At 38.7% G+C, this 16,990-nt stretch overlaps 1 protein-coding gene across 7 annotated transcripts in view; it reads right to left on the bottom strand.

Moving 5' to 3' along the window:
• SMARCA1 (SWI/SNF related, matrix associated, actin dependent regulator of chromatin, subfamily a, member 1) overlaps positions 1-13,879 on the bottom strand; it is a 73,569-nt gene extending 59,690 nt beyond the window's left edge. For 6 of the 7 annotated variants that reach the window (XM_004780527.3, XM_004780528.3, XM_013050012.2 and 3 more), the window contains exons 1-6: positions 13,509-13,878; positions 8,873-8,959; positions 5,750-5,916; positions 5,326-5,426; positions 4,719-4,819; positions 1,963-2,142 (exon numbers count right to left, since the gene is read on the bottom strand). In XM_004780527.3, coding sequence (XP_004780584.1) covers positions 1,963-2,142; positions 4,719-4,819; positions 5,326-5,426; positions 5,750-5,916; positions 8,873-8,959; positions 13,509-13,682 — 810 coding nt within the window. In that variant the 5' untranslated portion in view covers positions 13,683-13,878. Of the gene's footprint in view, positions 1-1,962; positions 2,143-4,718; positions 4,820-5,325; positions 5,427-5,749; positions 5,917-8,872; positions 8,960-13,508 lie in introns of all 7 variants that reach the window. The other variant, XM_013050014.2, reaches the window with a different exon arrangement.
• Positions 13,880-16,990: the final 3,111 nt, after the last annotated feature.

Here is a 16,990-nt window from a genome sequence, read left to right as displayed (position 1 = left end):
AAAACACTCAGAGGTATTTCATGAAATCCTTGGATTCCATATAAGATAGTTGAAAACAACTGACAATTTTACTAAGACACATGAAAACACAAGCATAGCATATTTCCCTTTTGTTTATGATCTTCAAGAAATAATTTCAGCCAAAAATCAGTACTTTAGAAATGTAAAGTTTTATAAGGATTGGCATTACATCAAAGAACAGCAGTGAGAGGCACCTGAGTGTCTGCCTTTGGCTCAGGTTGAGATCTCCAGGTCCTGGGATAGAGCCTTGTTTCTGGCTCTCTACTCAGCAGGAAGTCTGCTTCTCTTACTCCCTCTCCCGCTGTCCCTCCCCCTGCCACTCCTGTTCTCTTTCTCTAATAAAGAAATTTTTTTTTTTTTTTTTAAGAAAAGAGGGTGACTGAGTGGCTCAGTTAGTTAAGCAACTGCCTTCGGCTCAGGTCATGATCCTGGAGTCCTGGGATCAAGTCCCACACGGACTCCCAGCTCCAATTTAAATAAATTTAAGTAATTTTTCTTCAAACAAAATAATAAGAATAAAATTACATAATTCATTATGTTACCATTCTTTTTTTTTAAAGATTTTATTTTTTATTTATTTGACAGACAGAGATCATGAGTATGCAGAGAGGCAGGCAGAGAGAGAGGAGGAAGCAGGCTTGATGCAGGGCTTGATCCCAGGACCCTGGGATCATGACCTGAGCCGAAGGCAGAGGCTTTAACCCACTGAGCCACCCAGGCACCCCTATGTTACCATTCTTTTGAGGATATCTTTTGATAACCTAACTAAATATGTAAAATTGAATTTACTCTAAACTATGTTCTCTGTAGGCAAAATAAAGGCAAAGTTTAATAATATGCTTTCTAAGCTGATTATTCATTTTGATATTTTTGCATAATTTATTTCTTTTAGATTAATTCTACAGTCCTAAATAATTGTAGCCTACTACATTGACAAATGGATAATTTAAGCAAGAGCTCAGAATTTCTAATATCTAAGAATGTATGCAGATATGTATTTTTCTATTCAAAGACCAAAACTGAAAGTTGTGTCTACGCATAAACACAAAACACAAGGCTCTCTGTACAAATAGAAAAGATTCCAAGGTATAAAGAAAAGATTCCACTACAGGTATACATATATACCAAGTCAAAGTCAAAAGTGAAAAATTTAAGCATAAATTAAGTCATGCAAATTTACAGTTTTGGTGTCAAAACAGCATAAATGATAGAGTCACTGAAAAGACACACTGTAGATAAGGAATTCCTTTATAAAAAATTATTCAAAATGCAACTCAAGAATGTTGAGGTTAATGACCTAGTTGAATTTAAATGCGGATAAGCATAGTAATGGATTGTCTGGGGGCACCTGGGTGGCTCAGCTGTTAAGCGTGTGTCTTCGGCTCAGGTGGTGATCCCAGGGTGGCCTGCTTCTCCCTCTAGTCTATACTAATGTCACAAAGTCGTTTTCTTAGACTCAAGTTAACTCTGTTTCATTCTGGCTTTCAGTTACTGTAGTTCTGGCGAAACTCAGCTACAAAGACCAAGTTCCTAGGGCGCCTGGATGGCTCAGCTGGTTAAACAACTGCCTTCAGCTCAGGTCATGATCCTAGAGTCCCCAGATCAAGTCCCGCACTGGGCTCCGGGGGAAGCCTGCTTCTCCCTCTGACACTCTCCTTGCTTGTGTTCCCTCTCTCCCTGTGTCTCTGTCAAATAAATAAATATCTTTTTAAAAAGTAATGGACTGTCTGTTATTAATAAGCAACACATCTACTTCACAGGAGTGTTGTGAGAATTAATTAATACATAAAAGGCACTTACAACGCACTTACAACAGAGCCTAACATAGAGTTACTTACTAGTAGCAGTCAACTTCAATGTCTTTTATGGTTAATAGCATACAACTTAACCCCAGAAATGATGTTATTCTCGATGGCCTCTTTAAACCTATTTCTCACTTACTCTCACATCCTTGTCTCCAACGAAACAAATAACGCGGAGGGATGGGACCCATCGTTTAAATTCATTCATCCAGTTGTATAAAGTAGACTTTGGAACTAAAACCATGTGAGGTCCAGGAATGTTTCGGTAATGTTTCAGGTAACCGAGCAAAGCAATCGTTTGTAAAGTCTTACCAAGACCCTGCATTATCATTACAAAGAAAAAAAAATCCGTAAGTGTTTATTTAATGAAAACATTTTATTATAATAACATTACAAAAGACATTTGTCAACTATGTCACATAGGGAAAAATTTAAAGACTTTTGTTTTTTTAAGTGAATAACAATTCCAATTTGTACTTACTGTGTGTACAAAAAGAAACCAGGGGACTTGCAGTTAGAAAGCTCTTTGTTACTCCTCTTAAAGGAGTCTACTTTATAATTTTTTCTAGAGGCAAAATTAGGAATTTTGTGTATGTTTCACACTCATTTCCTTTACCAGCCTGCTTAGATACTAGTCTTTCTTTCCCATTGTTCCCAACATTATTATATATGATATTATATATTATATATTGTGAAATATTCAGACTATGCATTTCAAGGGACTTGTGGCTCTCTGTACTTATACCTCACACCCTTGAAGACCTATGGAACCATAAAAGAACAGAACATAAAACAACTCTGCAGCCAGAATGGGCCTTAGAGATCACCGGGTCTGGTGAACTTTTTAAAAAACAGCATACTGAACGCCACAAACCCACCACCTAACTGATAAGAAAGGGAATGATGTTCTATGATGTGTGGTCTTTTAAAAGAGTTTCTGGCTTTATCTCTATGCAAGGTATATATTTGCTTTCATAAACCCAGACTTAAACTATTTTTATAGGGTTTATCCCATCTAATGTTTCACTTAATGAGATGCATCAAAACTTTAAAATATTTAAAATTCTTTTATCATGTAATTCCATTTTTAGGAATCCTCTGGAAATAATTTGAAAGGTGCAGAGAAACTAAATTACAAGGGCTCTCAAAACAGTATTATTACAGGGGCGCCTGGGTGGCTCAGTGGGTTAAGCCGCTGCCTTCGGCTCAGGTCATGATCTCGGAGTCCTGGGATCGAGTCCCGCATCGGGCTCTCTGCTCGGCAGAGAGCCTGCTTCCCTCTCTCTCTCTCTGGCTGCCTCTCTGTCTACTTGTGATTTCTCTCTGTCAAATTAATAAATAAAATCTTTAAAAAAAAAAAATAAAAAAAAAACAGTATTATTACATACCATATGTACATATATATCAACCCATATATATTAAATATACAATATCTATACTACACATCCATCCAGATGACCTGCAATAAGGGAGAAGATGAATAGAACCATGGTAACTTCCCATGATTAATTATTATAGAACTAACAATTATTTTTACAAATATTTGAATTATGTAGAAAATGTGTGAATGTGAAGAAATTAGAGGATCATATTATATGTAAAATATGATCTCAACTATATAAAATAAATACATTTGGACTTAAAATACTAAATGAAATATGCCAAAATGTCAACTGTGATTATTTCTATGTAGCATAATTATGATTTACTTTCAATTTTTTTCTTGATTTTTTTCCTAATTTTAATAATTAAAAAGAATCTGGTGTCAGCATAATTTCAGTATTAAGGATCTTTAGATCCTGTAGACAACCTGCAGCCAAGAGGAGCTTGGGGCAAGTAATCACGGTCTTTCTGTTATCCAATTAACCAAGCTCCTCCTCCTCTGAGCTAACTGTAGTCTCCAACCCAGAATACTAAATATAAGGACCTACAGACCCTTGATTTAAAGGACCTCCTGCCACACATCTAACAGTTCCTCAGCATCTATGGGATCAACTACTACACTACATATTATAGACCATAAATTGTCATATGGCTCTTCTGGATAAGAGTAATTACAAATATGGCTCCAGAGTCACATAAATATGAGTATCACTGGGTCATAAAGATCTAGAACTCCTCCCCCTTAATCCTATCTTATTCATTTGGTCTTAAAATACCAATCTAGGCCTTCATGTATTCCCCTGATCTGCTGAATTAGCATCTTAAATGCCTTACTTTTTCTCTTTGGTCATTTTGTTTATATACCCATTATTCCTTATTTCCCAGGTCCTACCTGGTATATCAGGACTCTGCTATATCAGGACTCAACATTGCTCTTTACTTCTTTTTATTCTATCTATTCACTTTCTGACTGCTCACATATTGAGGTGCTTATATTCATTCATTCACACTTTCATCATTTATTGTTTGGTTTATTCATCCACTCATTTAGTGTTTGGTTTATATACCCCACCTCATTACCAAAAGGATTTCAGGTCACCTACAAAGAAAATAGGTTTCAGGTGGCCTACAATGAAAACATGGAACGTTAATAATAAAATAGAAATAAAGAAGGGCTGGCCATTATGTCACACAGGGTCTCCATTTTGGCATTCATTTTGGCTCTGAGTTTCCTGGAAGCCAAAGTGCAAACAAAACAAAAACAAAAGTACAAGGAGGTCTTTTAAACCATATGGGGAAAATGCACTAAGAATTTTGTAGCCTGTGAAAGTAGATGTTCTTGAGGTTACTTAAAGAAACAATTCTAGACTTTACAAATGCCTTTTACATTGTAACTAAATAAAGCAGTTAGCCTTCAGGGCAGGGGAGGGGGGCAGGCAATACAGCTCAGGTATTTCAAATTTACTTAAAAATTGAAAACCGATATTGTGCTTTTAGCTATCGACTCCTTACCATTTCATCTGCCAAGATACCATTGACTCCATTTTCATACAAAGAGATCAACCAGTTCAGCCCTCGAATCTGATAATCTCTCAGTGGTCCTCCTTTCACATCTGAAAAAGAAATCAAAATGTCTCATACTTTCATTAATACAGTCAAATACAGGGGTGCCTGGGTTGTTCAGCTGGTTAAGCCTCTGCCTTCAGCTCAGGTCATGATCCTGGGGTCCTGGGATGGAGCCCCCTTGGTGGCTCCCTGCTCAGTGAGGAGTCTGCTTCTTCCTCTGCCCCCTTCCTCGTGCTCTCTCATGCGTGATCTTTCTCTCAAATATATAAATAAAATATTTTTAAAAATACAATCAGGAGGGCGCCTGGGTGGCTCAGTGGGTTAAGCCGCTGCCTTCGGCTCGGGTCATGATCTCAGGGTCCTGGGATCGAGTCCCGCATCGGGCTCTCTGCTCGGCAGGGAGCCTGCTTCCCTCTCTCTCTCTGCCTGCCTCTCCATCTACTTGTGATTTCTCTCTGTCAAATAAATAAATAAAATCTTAAAAAAAATACAATCAAGAATAATTTTTCTAAGACCAAACTAGAAAAAAAATACCAACATATGAGATACTTACATGAAGGTGACACCTCAAATCTAACACACACATTAGATGTTTTCCGACTCTCTGAGAGTAGCTCTTCATCTTCTTCTTGTTCGGTGCGCCTGTGGCGGTAGCTGAAATGAAAAGAAATATCCTTATATTCATCCCAAATATTAAGCTGTCAATTAAGCTACTACTGTACACTGTTAATGTCCGTCATGAAAACAAAAGTGAGTTCTAAGGTCTTGCTTAGAAGTTGATAGAACCAGCATACATTTTTATTGATTTCTAGTGAGGAAAAATTGTTGCTTCCAAAACTTATTTATACTGACAATAACCTTATTTTTTAAATACAGAATTATACTGAATAAGAAAAGACGGAATGAGAATATAAGAGGAGGGACAGGTGGAAACAGGAGGAAGAGAGGGAATAAAGTAGAGAGAGATGCCAACATACTCTCCAGCAGAAATTAAGCTCTGCTTGTCATCTTTCTTTATTCGGGGACGTCCCAATTTCATGTTCAGAGGAGATGTTGGAGATTTCTGTGCTGAAGGTTGAATGAAATGTGCAAAAAGTTCTGTCTGCTTTAATAAAAATTCAAATCTCTTCGCTCGGTCTGCTTTCTAATGTACAAAACAAAAGAACAAGTAATGACTCTCTTTCTTATTCGAAGTTATTTAACAAACACTTAAATTGCCCTGCTACTTTGCACTATGTTCTAAGCACTTTAAACATACAGCTCATTTAATTTTCTTAGTAAACTTATGAGGTGGGTACTAATATTATCTCCATTTTACAGATGATAAAAGTAAAGTAGGGAGAGGGTAACTAACTTGCCCAAGTTCCCATAGCTAGTAAGCAGAATTTGAAAATGACTTTTTCAGGTCCAAAAAGCAAATCTTCTTTCCAAAACATAACGATTTTCTTTTCCTAGTGAACAAAATAAAGCATCATAATATAAACTATATTCTAAATACAGAAATATAAATTATTAGCTATGCATCTAGGAATAATTAATATCTTAGAATACAGCATCATCTTATCTCAAAATACTGTGAATGCATGGTAAAATAATGTAATAAATATTTCTCCCTTCAATTACAGTGATCTGGAAAATTGCACTTTCTTAAAGATTTTATTTATTTGAGAGAGAGAGAGTGCAAGCGTGGGGAAAGGGCCAGAGGGACAAGCAGACTCCCCACATGGAGCCCAATGTGGGCCTTGATCCCAGGACCCCGAGTTCATGACCTGAGCAAAAGTCAGACATTTAAATGATTGAGCCACACAGGTGCCCCTGGAAAATTGTACTTTATGCTAATAATATAAAAAGTGAGCACAATTTGGAGGAAAAATATATACACACATGTAAGTAAAAATAGTTAATATATATTAACTGTTAAAAATTGGTGTGTTTTATAATTTCTCAATAAATTATAAAAGGATGTATAACTTATACCACATTAATGAAATAGAACTTCAATAAAAAAATCTTAGAAAACCAGAAGATATATACATCGTTCTAGATAAAGAAAAAAATGAAAATGATTTTTTAATTCCCAATCACTTTCTCACCACAGGAAAGAGAATATTTGATTGCTAATGAAGGCTGCATAACTAATAACACCAGAAAAGTACAAGAGTTCTTTAACATAAACACAAGAATTAGACAAGTACATTCAGACCAGAAGTTGGAAGGAGGCCAAACTTTTCCATTTTATGTTACCCTCACTGGAATGTTGTTTTTAGAGTTGTTAAAACATTAACTGTCTGCATCAGACGTGACCTTAGACATTTAGGCATGGAGTTTGGTAAAATCACTAGGAACAGCCAAAAAATAGACTTCATCTCTACTTATTTTTATATTATTGCAAAAACAACCCCTCAGGGGCACCTGGGTGGCTCAGTGGGTTAAAGCCTCTGCTTTCGGCTCAGGTCCTAATCTCAGTGTCCTGGGATCAAGCCCCGCATCAGGCTCTGTGCTCAGCAGGGAGCCTGCTCCCCCCCCCCCCGCCCTCTCTGCCTACTTGTGATCTCTGTATGTCAAATAAATAAATAAAATCTTTAAAAAAAAAAAAAAAAAAAAAAAAAACCCCCCTCAACCAAAAAGTTCAGTTCCAACTAAAATGAAAGCTAAAGTATGGATTTTATCTTTTAAGATTTTACTTATTTGACGAGAGAGAGAGAACACAAGTAGACAAGAGGCAGGCACAGAGAGAGGGGGAAGCAGGCTCCCCACTAAGCAGAGAGCCCCATGCAGGGCTCCATCCCAGGATCCTGAGATCATGACCTGAGCCAAAGGTAGAGGGCTAACCCACTGGGCCACCCAGGCACCCCTAAAATATGGATTTTAGTGAATAAAAATTTTTTTTAATAAAAACTAATTTAAATCTATGGCAAAGCAGTAGGTGGGCATAACTGAGATTATACTGCTTAAATATGTAATGTTTCCAGGTATTGGGCTAATCTCCTCCAGAAAATGTATTACTATATTACATGCTTTACAATGTATAACATTAATATATCCAAAGCAAGAAGAGAAGAAGAAAAAAAATATCAGTCTGGCTTTGTGACCTGCTTTCTTTCAGCCATACTGATGCTGCCACTGATTATGTTCACTTAGTGGAGACAGTATTTTTAGCTTAAAACATCTTATGATGGAGGTGGCAGCGTGGCTCAGTCAGTTAAGTGTCTGACTCTTGATTCAGCTCAGGTCATGATCTCAGGGTCCTGGAATGGAGCTCACACCAGGCTCTGGGCTCAGCAGGGAGTTGGCTTGAGGATTCTCTCCTTCTCCCTCCCCCACCCCTCAAATAACCTTTAAAAAAATATCTTGGGGGCAGCTATGTGGCTCAGTTGCTTAAGCATCTGCCTTCAGCTCAGGTCATCATCCCAGGGTCCTGGGATCATCTCAGATGGGCTCCCTGCTCAGCGGGGAGTCGGCTTCACCCTCACCCTCTCACTCCTCTGTGCCCTCTCATGCTCTCTCTTGCACTATCTCTCAAATAAATAAAATATTTTTAAAAATCTTATTATGGGATAAAGAGCACTTAACAAAAGTAAAGAGATGAGACTTCTCTTCCCAACTAGTCCACATAGTTTCTCTGATCCTTATTCTTTCATATGAAAACAAAGAGATTCATTTATTCAATAAAAAATCTATTATGATGGGGCTGCCTAGGTGGCTCAGTTCATTGGGTGTCTGACTTTGGCTCAGGTCATGACCTCTGAGTCCTGGGATCAAACCTCAAGCCCCAAGGCCAGCATTAGGCTCCCCACCCAGCAGAGAGTCTGCTTGTCCCTCTCCTTCTTGCTCTGCCCCTCCCCCTAGCTTGTGCTCTGTCTCTCTCAAATAAAAAAAAAATTTTTTTTTAAATCCATTATAATTGATTATATATTAAATTACTTTCCAATTCTAAAATCTAGGACCCTATATTCATTATACATACACTGATACTTTTTCAATCTTTCACATCTCCTCTGTAAAAAGCAACTATGGTGAAACTAATTTAAGACTGAGTTTCTTCAATAAGGAAAAAACCAACTATGGTAATTTACTATCCTACCCAAGAATATATTTACCATTTTCTCTTCATATTCTGGGTCCATTTCCTTTTCAGATTTAGAAGCTTTAGCAGCAAGTTTGAGTTGAAATGAAGAAACATTTTTCTAAAATTTCAAAAAAAAATAAGCCATCAAATTACAAAGCAAGATCTTAAAAGTGGTCAACATTTGCATCTGAAGAAAGTGAAAGTAATTAAATAATAAATAAATGAAACTGGACAACACATAGACCAAGGATGAGAGCATGTCATGAAGCAGGGCTTATAATTAATCCAGTTCCGAGGAGCTGAGGTCCAATGAAAAAATCTGACTTGTTAAAGCCAGAGAAATAACATTAATTAAACACCAAAAGGTGAAACACTGACCTTTTTCACCTTTTTTTAATTTAAAGCATAAAAAAGCCTATGACCATTGAATAGAAGATTCAAAATCTAGAATATGCTAATATTATCAACCACAAACCAAAATATTGAAGGAAAGTAAATATTAATTCTCAGAAAGACTTCTTTATGTAATGGAAACAAGCCAGACTCTCAGAAGAAGACTGTGGTTTCTGTTCCTGAAAAGACACGTTTTATTGTTTTCATATTCTAATCAGAACTTTAAAACTTTTTAATGTAATGCAATGTGTTCATTCCTATTTAAATAATAAAACAGTACAGTTTCTAACTTTTGGTTTATGTTAATTTTCTCCAACTGGAAAGAAAAGTATTTTTGACCATATTACATAAACATTTCATAGAAGCAGTTTCTCAAGGTTATCAACTATTAACTTTTGATATTTAAAAAGTTGTAATTTAGTGAAAACTGGCATAAGTCAGCTTCTTAAAAATACTGAAATTATCTGGAGGGTTATTTTATGCACACCATCCTTAGTAAAGATAAACTTGTCCTTGTAAATACAAATAGGCATATAAAATACACCACATTTCCTGTAAGAAATGGAGAAATAAAATAATAAAAACACAAATCTACCTCTTAGTACCAGAACCAAGAGCATTTGTTTTAACACAGACTGCACAAATCAAAACACAAATCTGTCTGTGAAAACTAAAGCCATTTTATCGTGACTTTTTGTCGACCAGTTTCCAAAAATTTAGGTTCTAAATCAACAAAATGTGATCTTAAATGTAAGAAAGACATGACTCCGATAGTTAATGAGTATGTCTTCCAACATTTACTGAAATTTCTATTTTGAGAAAATCCAAACAAAGATTATGGAATTTGACCCTTGTCAGAGTTCCACTTTGAAGCACTGATCAGGTACTGTTCAATTATTCTTAACCCAAATAATAGCCATCTTGATTTAAGCACCTCATATGTATATATCGTCTATGTGGGGTGTTTTTAATATAATCCTCGATGGGCAAGAACAGAAAACTGCTAAAATTCCCTCAACCCCACACTTTCAAACTGTCACATATACTCTAAATCTGATTTTATTTTCAAAGCAACAAGTAAAGAAAAACTGGGTAAACACACACACACACACACACACCTTTACCATTACTTGAAAAGCTGTATAAAGTCCAGTTTTCAACTTTCAAAACAGTCAAAATTACTTCCCCTCATATACACAAGTGTATATCTAATAATGTGGGACATAGATTTTACTCATAGAAAAATTAAAGCTTTAATTAGAAAAAATTTCACTCAATACTCTTGTCTACCTTGTGGTAGAATACTATAAAATTTAATTATATGCTGATTAAAATTCCTAATCTTGAGCAGTGCTATTAAAAGCTGTAGGTAATTACTTAATTGGCACTATCTTCCACAACAAATTTTAAAATACCTACCTTCTAAACCTCCTTTGTATATTTTCAAAAGTACACTTCTCACACAAGATAAAATAGTGACTAAAATAATCTAATGAATTTCTTATGGATTTTATTATCTGGTAGTTTAGATGCCATAAGAATATACCAAAAGGTCATCAAGATGCCCTGTCTTAAAGACCATGACCATTTTCTTGATGCTTTCATTACCAAAAACAGCAACTCCAACTTCCAGTGTTAGGTTATCCAACTATCACTTAAACCAAGTAAATTCTAGAACCAGAAGGTAAGCAAAAATGCCTTTCTGTAGCTGAATGTCACAGGTCAATCTACAAAATCTCATCTATATTACGCATCACAAGAGGCACTTCTTCAGAGCCTATTTTCTTTATTTGATAGACAATTCTAGCAAGTTTGATAATCTGGCTTGCTATACTACAGAGAATAAAAGCAGCAGCAAATGACATGGGAAAGATCACTAGAAGAAGACACAATGTAAAAGCAAGAAGGGATGGCAGAAGCCCAGGACTAAAACATGAGTCCACCACAGTAACATCCCTTTTCCTTACACACAGGGCTAATGATTTCCCTCTACCTACTGCATCACTTGTACTTCTGTCTCTTTGTATTTTTACAGTTTTAAATGGTTTTATGGTTTTGTAACATCGATGTCCTTTATTATAAATTCTTTCTGATCAAAGTAGATGAAGTGTTTAAAGAATGATAGCTAACAGCCTTACAATTGGAGGAGGAGAGAGAAAAATCATTAAGAGAATCAACACAATACTGGAAATGTCTGGGAAGCAGTTATTTAATTGAGGGGAAACAGCCTCCTGCATAAACTTCCAGAGCACAATAACTAATGAACATGAGGAACAGGTTAATCTGCACTTTCAGTACATCACTTAAGGAGTCAAGGGAGTGAGCAATCTATTTAGATTTGGGGGGTATGTTTGCCAAATTACTTTATTTGAAGGAATGATACAAATGAAAGAACTTAAGTAGATGTTTTAGTAGTCTTTAGCTTTTTCAGGAAAAATAAAAAAGATTTGGTGACTAGAGTAATAAACTTCAGGTACTCAGAAAGTTCCTGCCATCCAACATCTCATTTCCCTAAGCTGAGCAGACAAATGAGGTATTATCAGGGCAATTTCTGATGAGGTTACCTAATTCATTAATAGATATGTATCAGCTCAGTGTTTGTTACACGGGGTTTTTTATTGACTCCCAATCTTCTCACAATTCAAAAAATTTACACAATCTTGAAATTCAGCAACCTTCACTGCCATGTGAAAGTTTAGCCCCTACCTCTGCCCAGTCTAACGAATAAAAAGCACCTAGACTCATGTCTGAATTCTCCAATATGTGATTTTGTATTGACACTTGGCATTTGACCCATCTTTACAATATTGTCTTATTGATCCAAGTACCACATAGATCTTAAAATGTGCATGTTTTCTATGGTTTTCACTTAACACTACAATTGTCTTTCTGTTTAGTCAACCTTATAACAGTAAAATATGTCACTTAAACAACTGCTGCATTTAAAATCACTCTAATTCACGGCAAAAGGTGTTACTTTCCCTCAAAAGCTTTTCATTTGGTCGTATCCTATCAGATAATGATTCAGACAAAGCCACTTGAGATCTCTAAAGCATAATTTTAATTACCTACCGTTTTTTTAATTGTGATACGTCTACTCATAAACAGAAAGAAATCCACCCATAAACGATCCATTCTACAATTTTATTATACATCAACAATCCTTATGTCCCATCCTATTTTTTATTTCAAATCTGAACGTGTTTCATAGTTCTATTTGAATGTCTTGGTCCATATGAGATATGCCTTATGGAAATAATACATATTTTCTGGATTTGGCTTTAATAAGGTGTCTAAGCGGTTCCCTTACGTATGTTAGAAGCAGCTCATCCTAGCGACGCTGGGTTAAAGAAAAATTAAAAAATAAAAAAAATAAAAAGCCTGCGTGTGTCCAGGAGCCAGCAGCGCCCACTAGGAGAGGGAGGCGGAAGCCTGGAAGGCTTGGGGCCGGATTGGGGGACCATTTGGGTGGCCCTGGAGTGAAACACTATACCGTCGGGGGCGGGGCAGGAGAGGGTGAGGGTGCACACGTTGGAAATTTTCCTAAGCCAGCGTCCACGATTCCTCAGTTTGGGGTTTGGATTGCGGGGGAAGGGGGGCTAGGATGCGGAGAGCTCATTTTCTCGGGGTGACAGCCCCGCTTCAGCAGGCAGGGACCAAACGAACAAGGGATGATTTTTTTGCTGCCACCTAAAAGGCCGACATTGCCATTCAAAAAAACAAGCCTCTCCTATCGTCCTCCCCCTCCCAACCACCAGCACCTTAAAATTCAAATTTAAAAAAAAAAAAAAGCCCCAGCAGAACCCCTTTTGCGCGGGTGTGGGATTGAAGGGCCCAGATTTCCCAGGCAGAGGCCGACGGGAAGGGGGGGAGAGGGAGCGAGCTAGAGGAGAGGGAGAGGCGGAGGCTTTTTCCTGCACAGCCCCATCCCCCACCCTGTTACCCCAGTTCCGGGAATGTGAATGGGGCCGGGGGCTGTCGAGGGGCTCCAAAGCCCCCAGCTCCCAGGATAACGGGCACCCTCCACCCCGCGCCGCGCCCGTGCCCAGCCCCGCCCCCGCCCTCCAGGCGGCAAGAAGGAAAGGGGGAGGGGAACGAATGCTAGACTGTTCCGCCGCCCCCCACCCCCAGCGCGCCCTCGGCCCCCATCCCCGCGGAGCTCCGCCGGTACCTGTCGGCGCCAAAAGGTCAGGGCTTGGGCCCCTCGGAGGGGCCCGACTCAGGATTTGTTCACCACACACACACACACACACACACACACCCTTCCTATTTACCTCCTTCTTCTTCTCGCCCTTCTCCGTGGCCACGGTGGCTTCGGTGGCCGCGGCGGCCGCTCCCTCCTCCTTAGAGGTGGATGGCCCCGGCTGCTCGTCCTCTATGACCACGATTGTGGCGGTCGCATTAGCGGGTGCCACGGTGGCTGCCACTGCAGCGGAGTCCGGCTCCATGGCGTTGGAGCGGGAATGAGAAGGGGGACGAGGAAGGGGACGAGGGCTCCTGGGCGGCGGCAGTGGCTGCACTGGAAAGAGCTAGATGGAGCAGGGGTGGGGAATCACTCCGCTTCCAACCCCTTCGCTCAGCCCCCCCTTCTTTAAATAACCCTCAACCCTGCCCCACTTCCGTCCACCCACCCTACGTCATGGCCTCCCCCCGTCACCCTCCCCCCTTCCTCCACCCCCCCTCAACGATCGCGAGACTCCCCCTCCCCACCCAGAGCCCGGGCCGGCCCCGCACGACCAACTGTTGCCTGAGTGTGGGGCGCGGACTGGGGTGGAGGCGGGAACCCACAAGCCCGCGGCTCCCTAAAAATCTCCTTTCCCACACGCCCCCAACAGTCAGCCTGAGCTCCCCTCGCAGATGTGTGCAAAAGGAATCCTCTTTCCCTTAAATCTGCTCTTTGTACCTCGAGGCGCTCTCCTCTTCTTGCACAAAGAACTTTTCCTCTGCTAGTAACTGCAAGGCAAAAGGTCTTTCTCACCATTTGCAAAGCCCAGAACCCCTCCGGGGACTGCCCTTTCCCAGGTCTCCAAAGAGGGATTGGTGGTGCTATTCCCACCTTTATAAATTCTGCAGAAGAACTCCTTGAATCTCCTAATTGCAGCTGCAAACATTCTCTTACAAGGCAAAGCGTGACTTTTCGGTTTTATGTATATTGCTCTATTTGCAACTCTGATACTTCTCAGATGGCCAATGTGCAGGAGCCCTTCTTTTGCCTTCACTACTGAATTTTAAAACCCCTGCAGGGAGACAAAGTGAAGGGCCTCACAGAACGTGGGGCAAATCATGGTAGGTACCCAATATTAGTAATTGGATTGAATTACTGTGAGTTTATTGGTGTGTGTTCCTTTTGTACCCCTGTTATTAAGTAGTAATTAAACACCAATAATATGCGTGATCATGGATATGAAAGAATTTTGTAAAGGGTGGAACATTATGCAAGGTCAATTATTAAATATTATTGTTTCTATTTCTATTTATTTTGATCAAAAATGGGAAGATTTACATCTTAGTTTTTAAATTTCAGTCATTAGGTAGGAAACACAGAAAACACATCAAAAATAGCAGACCACTCTGCAGGGAGCCTGATTCCTCCTCTCTGTCTCTCTCTCTCCCTGCCTCTGCCTACTTGTGATCTCTGTCTGTCAAATAAATAAATAAAATCTTAAAAAAAAAAATAGCAGACCAAACCAGGATCACAAGATCTGTAATTTCCAAAATGAACCAAATGCTTTTCAAAGTATAGAAAAATCATGATTAATTTCCCTCAACACAAATTACCAACTAAAGTCAAGTATGATTTATGTGAATGGGAGGAAAGCACACAATTGTCCCCCAAATATCTCTTTTTCCTGGGGACAGTAGCCTAAATTCCTTTGTTTTAAACCTGCCACTCCTTAGTATGCAAAATCCTTGTGACATTTTAGTTTCTATGGGTCATTTAGACCTTAGCATGAAGGAGTGTGAGGTCCCATCCAGGGACTGGTTTTACCCAGAGAAGTTTTTAGAGGAAAGGAGCAAGACACTGGTGACTGAAGGAGTGTGTCACTGAGAATGGTGGTGCTAGCTTTGCTCTGATTTGCTTTTATTATGTTCTTATCATTTTCCCTTGTTTCCCATCCTGAAGTACACCTGTGTACTATACAATGGGTATAGGGATTCTCTGTATAACAATGGTTCATATTTCTGGAACATCAGCCTTAGTCAAAAAGTGGGATGGAATTAAGTCACTTAACTGATCACTTAAAACACTGTTTTTTCTATTAAATGTGCAGATGTATTAAGGAATGAGCTACAGAGTTGGAACTGTCTCCAAATAAAAGCTTGAGACTTCCAGTTAGACGCCCTACCCCTTCCCCACCATCTGTTCTGTCTCCTCAGTCATTAAAAGTCATTCGGTGGGGAATTCCATTCAGGAAGGACAAAAAGAGAAGGATTCTGCAATTCGTCCATTTACCTGACTTGAGAAGGATACTTTTAGACAAGCAGGATGGAAGATTTCTTTTTCACCAAACTGTAGCTATGGGGGATAGAATTCACCTTTCCTTGGGGTTTCAGATGAAAAGGGGGGTCAGTAAATACTTGTTATGTACTGGTGTGTTCCTGCTAGTGAAAATACTTTGTTACATTGTATTTCTCATTACCAATGTAGGGTATTTTGGTTACATCCTGAGCTAAATGTACTTTTATGAGGACATCTGGGAAACTCACATTTCTTTATAATAGCTTTTCTGTGGAAATGTGTTCCAAGTTCCAAAAAAAATTTAGAAATTAATTTGGGGGACAGAACATATTTGTATTTTGGCTATTTTCCATGTATGTATAATGTGATCCTTCCTTTTTCAGCATGACATTGCTGAAACTGCTACCAAGTAGTGCGTTTGGTTGGAAAGGTCAATGCTTGGTCCGTAGACCTTGCTTCAGGATTCATGTAAATATTGCCCTTTGGCTTGTGGCAACAGCTGCTATTTACAGAGCATGTGCTATCCTTATTTGCAAATCTGCCTAAAATTCATGATCTATAGACTCTGTTCAACAAGAGTCACCTCGTTTCTGAACCTACTCAACACCTTGCTCTATCTGCTACTACTTTCTCCTATTTTGTCTTTTCATTTGAAATTGCTATACTCCAGTAAGGTAGGAAAACAAAGCAAACTTTTATAGAGGACATTGGGGCCATATTTGAGAACCTCAAGACCAATCTTAATCTACTGAACAATATATCCATTCTGTCGAGTTGTGAATATTGCAGAATTTATTCAGTAGTCATTTTTATATAGCCAAACTTGTCAGTAGCTGCCAGAATGCATGTGCAGTGGTGATTTAAGTACTTTTATAAAGTTCATGAAGGCAAGGTCAAAGACTTGGTGTTCATTCTCTTACATTGAAACCACAGTATGACTTAAAACTACATTGTAATTCCACTTATCAATGTTGTTCAGAAGCTGGTACAAGGGATTCTGGTCACAGTATCTTGCTTACAACTATAGTAACAATTCTGTTCACAGCAGTAAGCTTTCTCACCATTCTTCTTGAAGACATTTATGATAGTGGAATTTCTGAAAATGTGATATTTCCTTGGTGCTCTGTATGTTAAGGAAAAGGTAATCGTAATAGCCAGTATGCATCCACAATTTCTTAAGCACTGTGCTAGGTTCCTTATGTAGAATATTGCTAATCCTGCTGGTGATTTTATGAAATAAATGTCATGATCCCTGTTTTACAGATCAGAAAATGGAGACTGAGGTTATATAACTTA

This window comes from Mustela putorius, unplaced genomic scaffold (genome assembly GCF_011764305.1).
Source record: "Mustela putorius furo isolate JIRA1106 unplaced genomic scaffold, ASM1176430v1.1 tig00003899_pilon_pilon_pilon, whole genome shotgun sequence".
Taxonomy (NCBI): domain Eukaryota; kingdom Metazoa; phylum Chordata; class Mammalia; order Carnivora; family Mustelidae; genus Mustela; species Mustela putorius.
The sequence above is the reverse complement of the archived record's forward strand: the minus strand, read 5'-3'. Positions and strand labels throughout refer to the sequence as shown.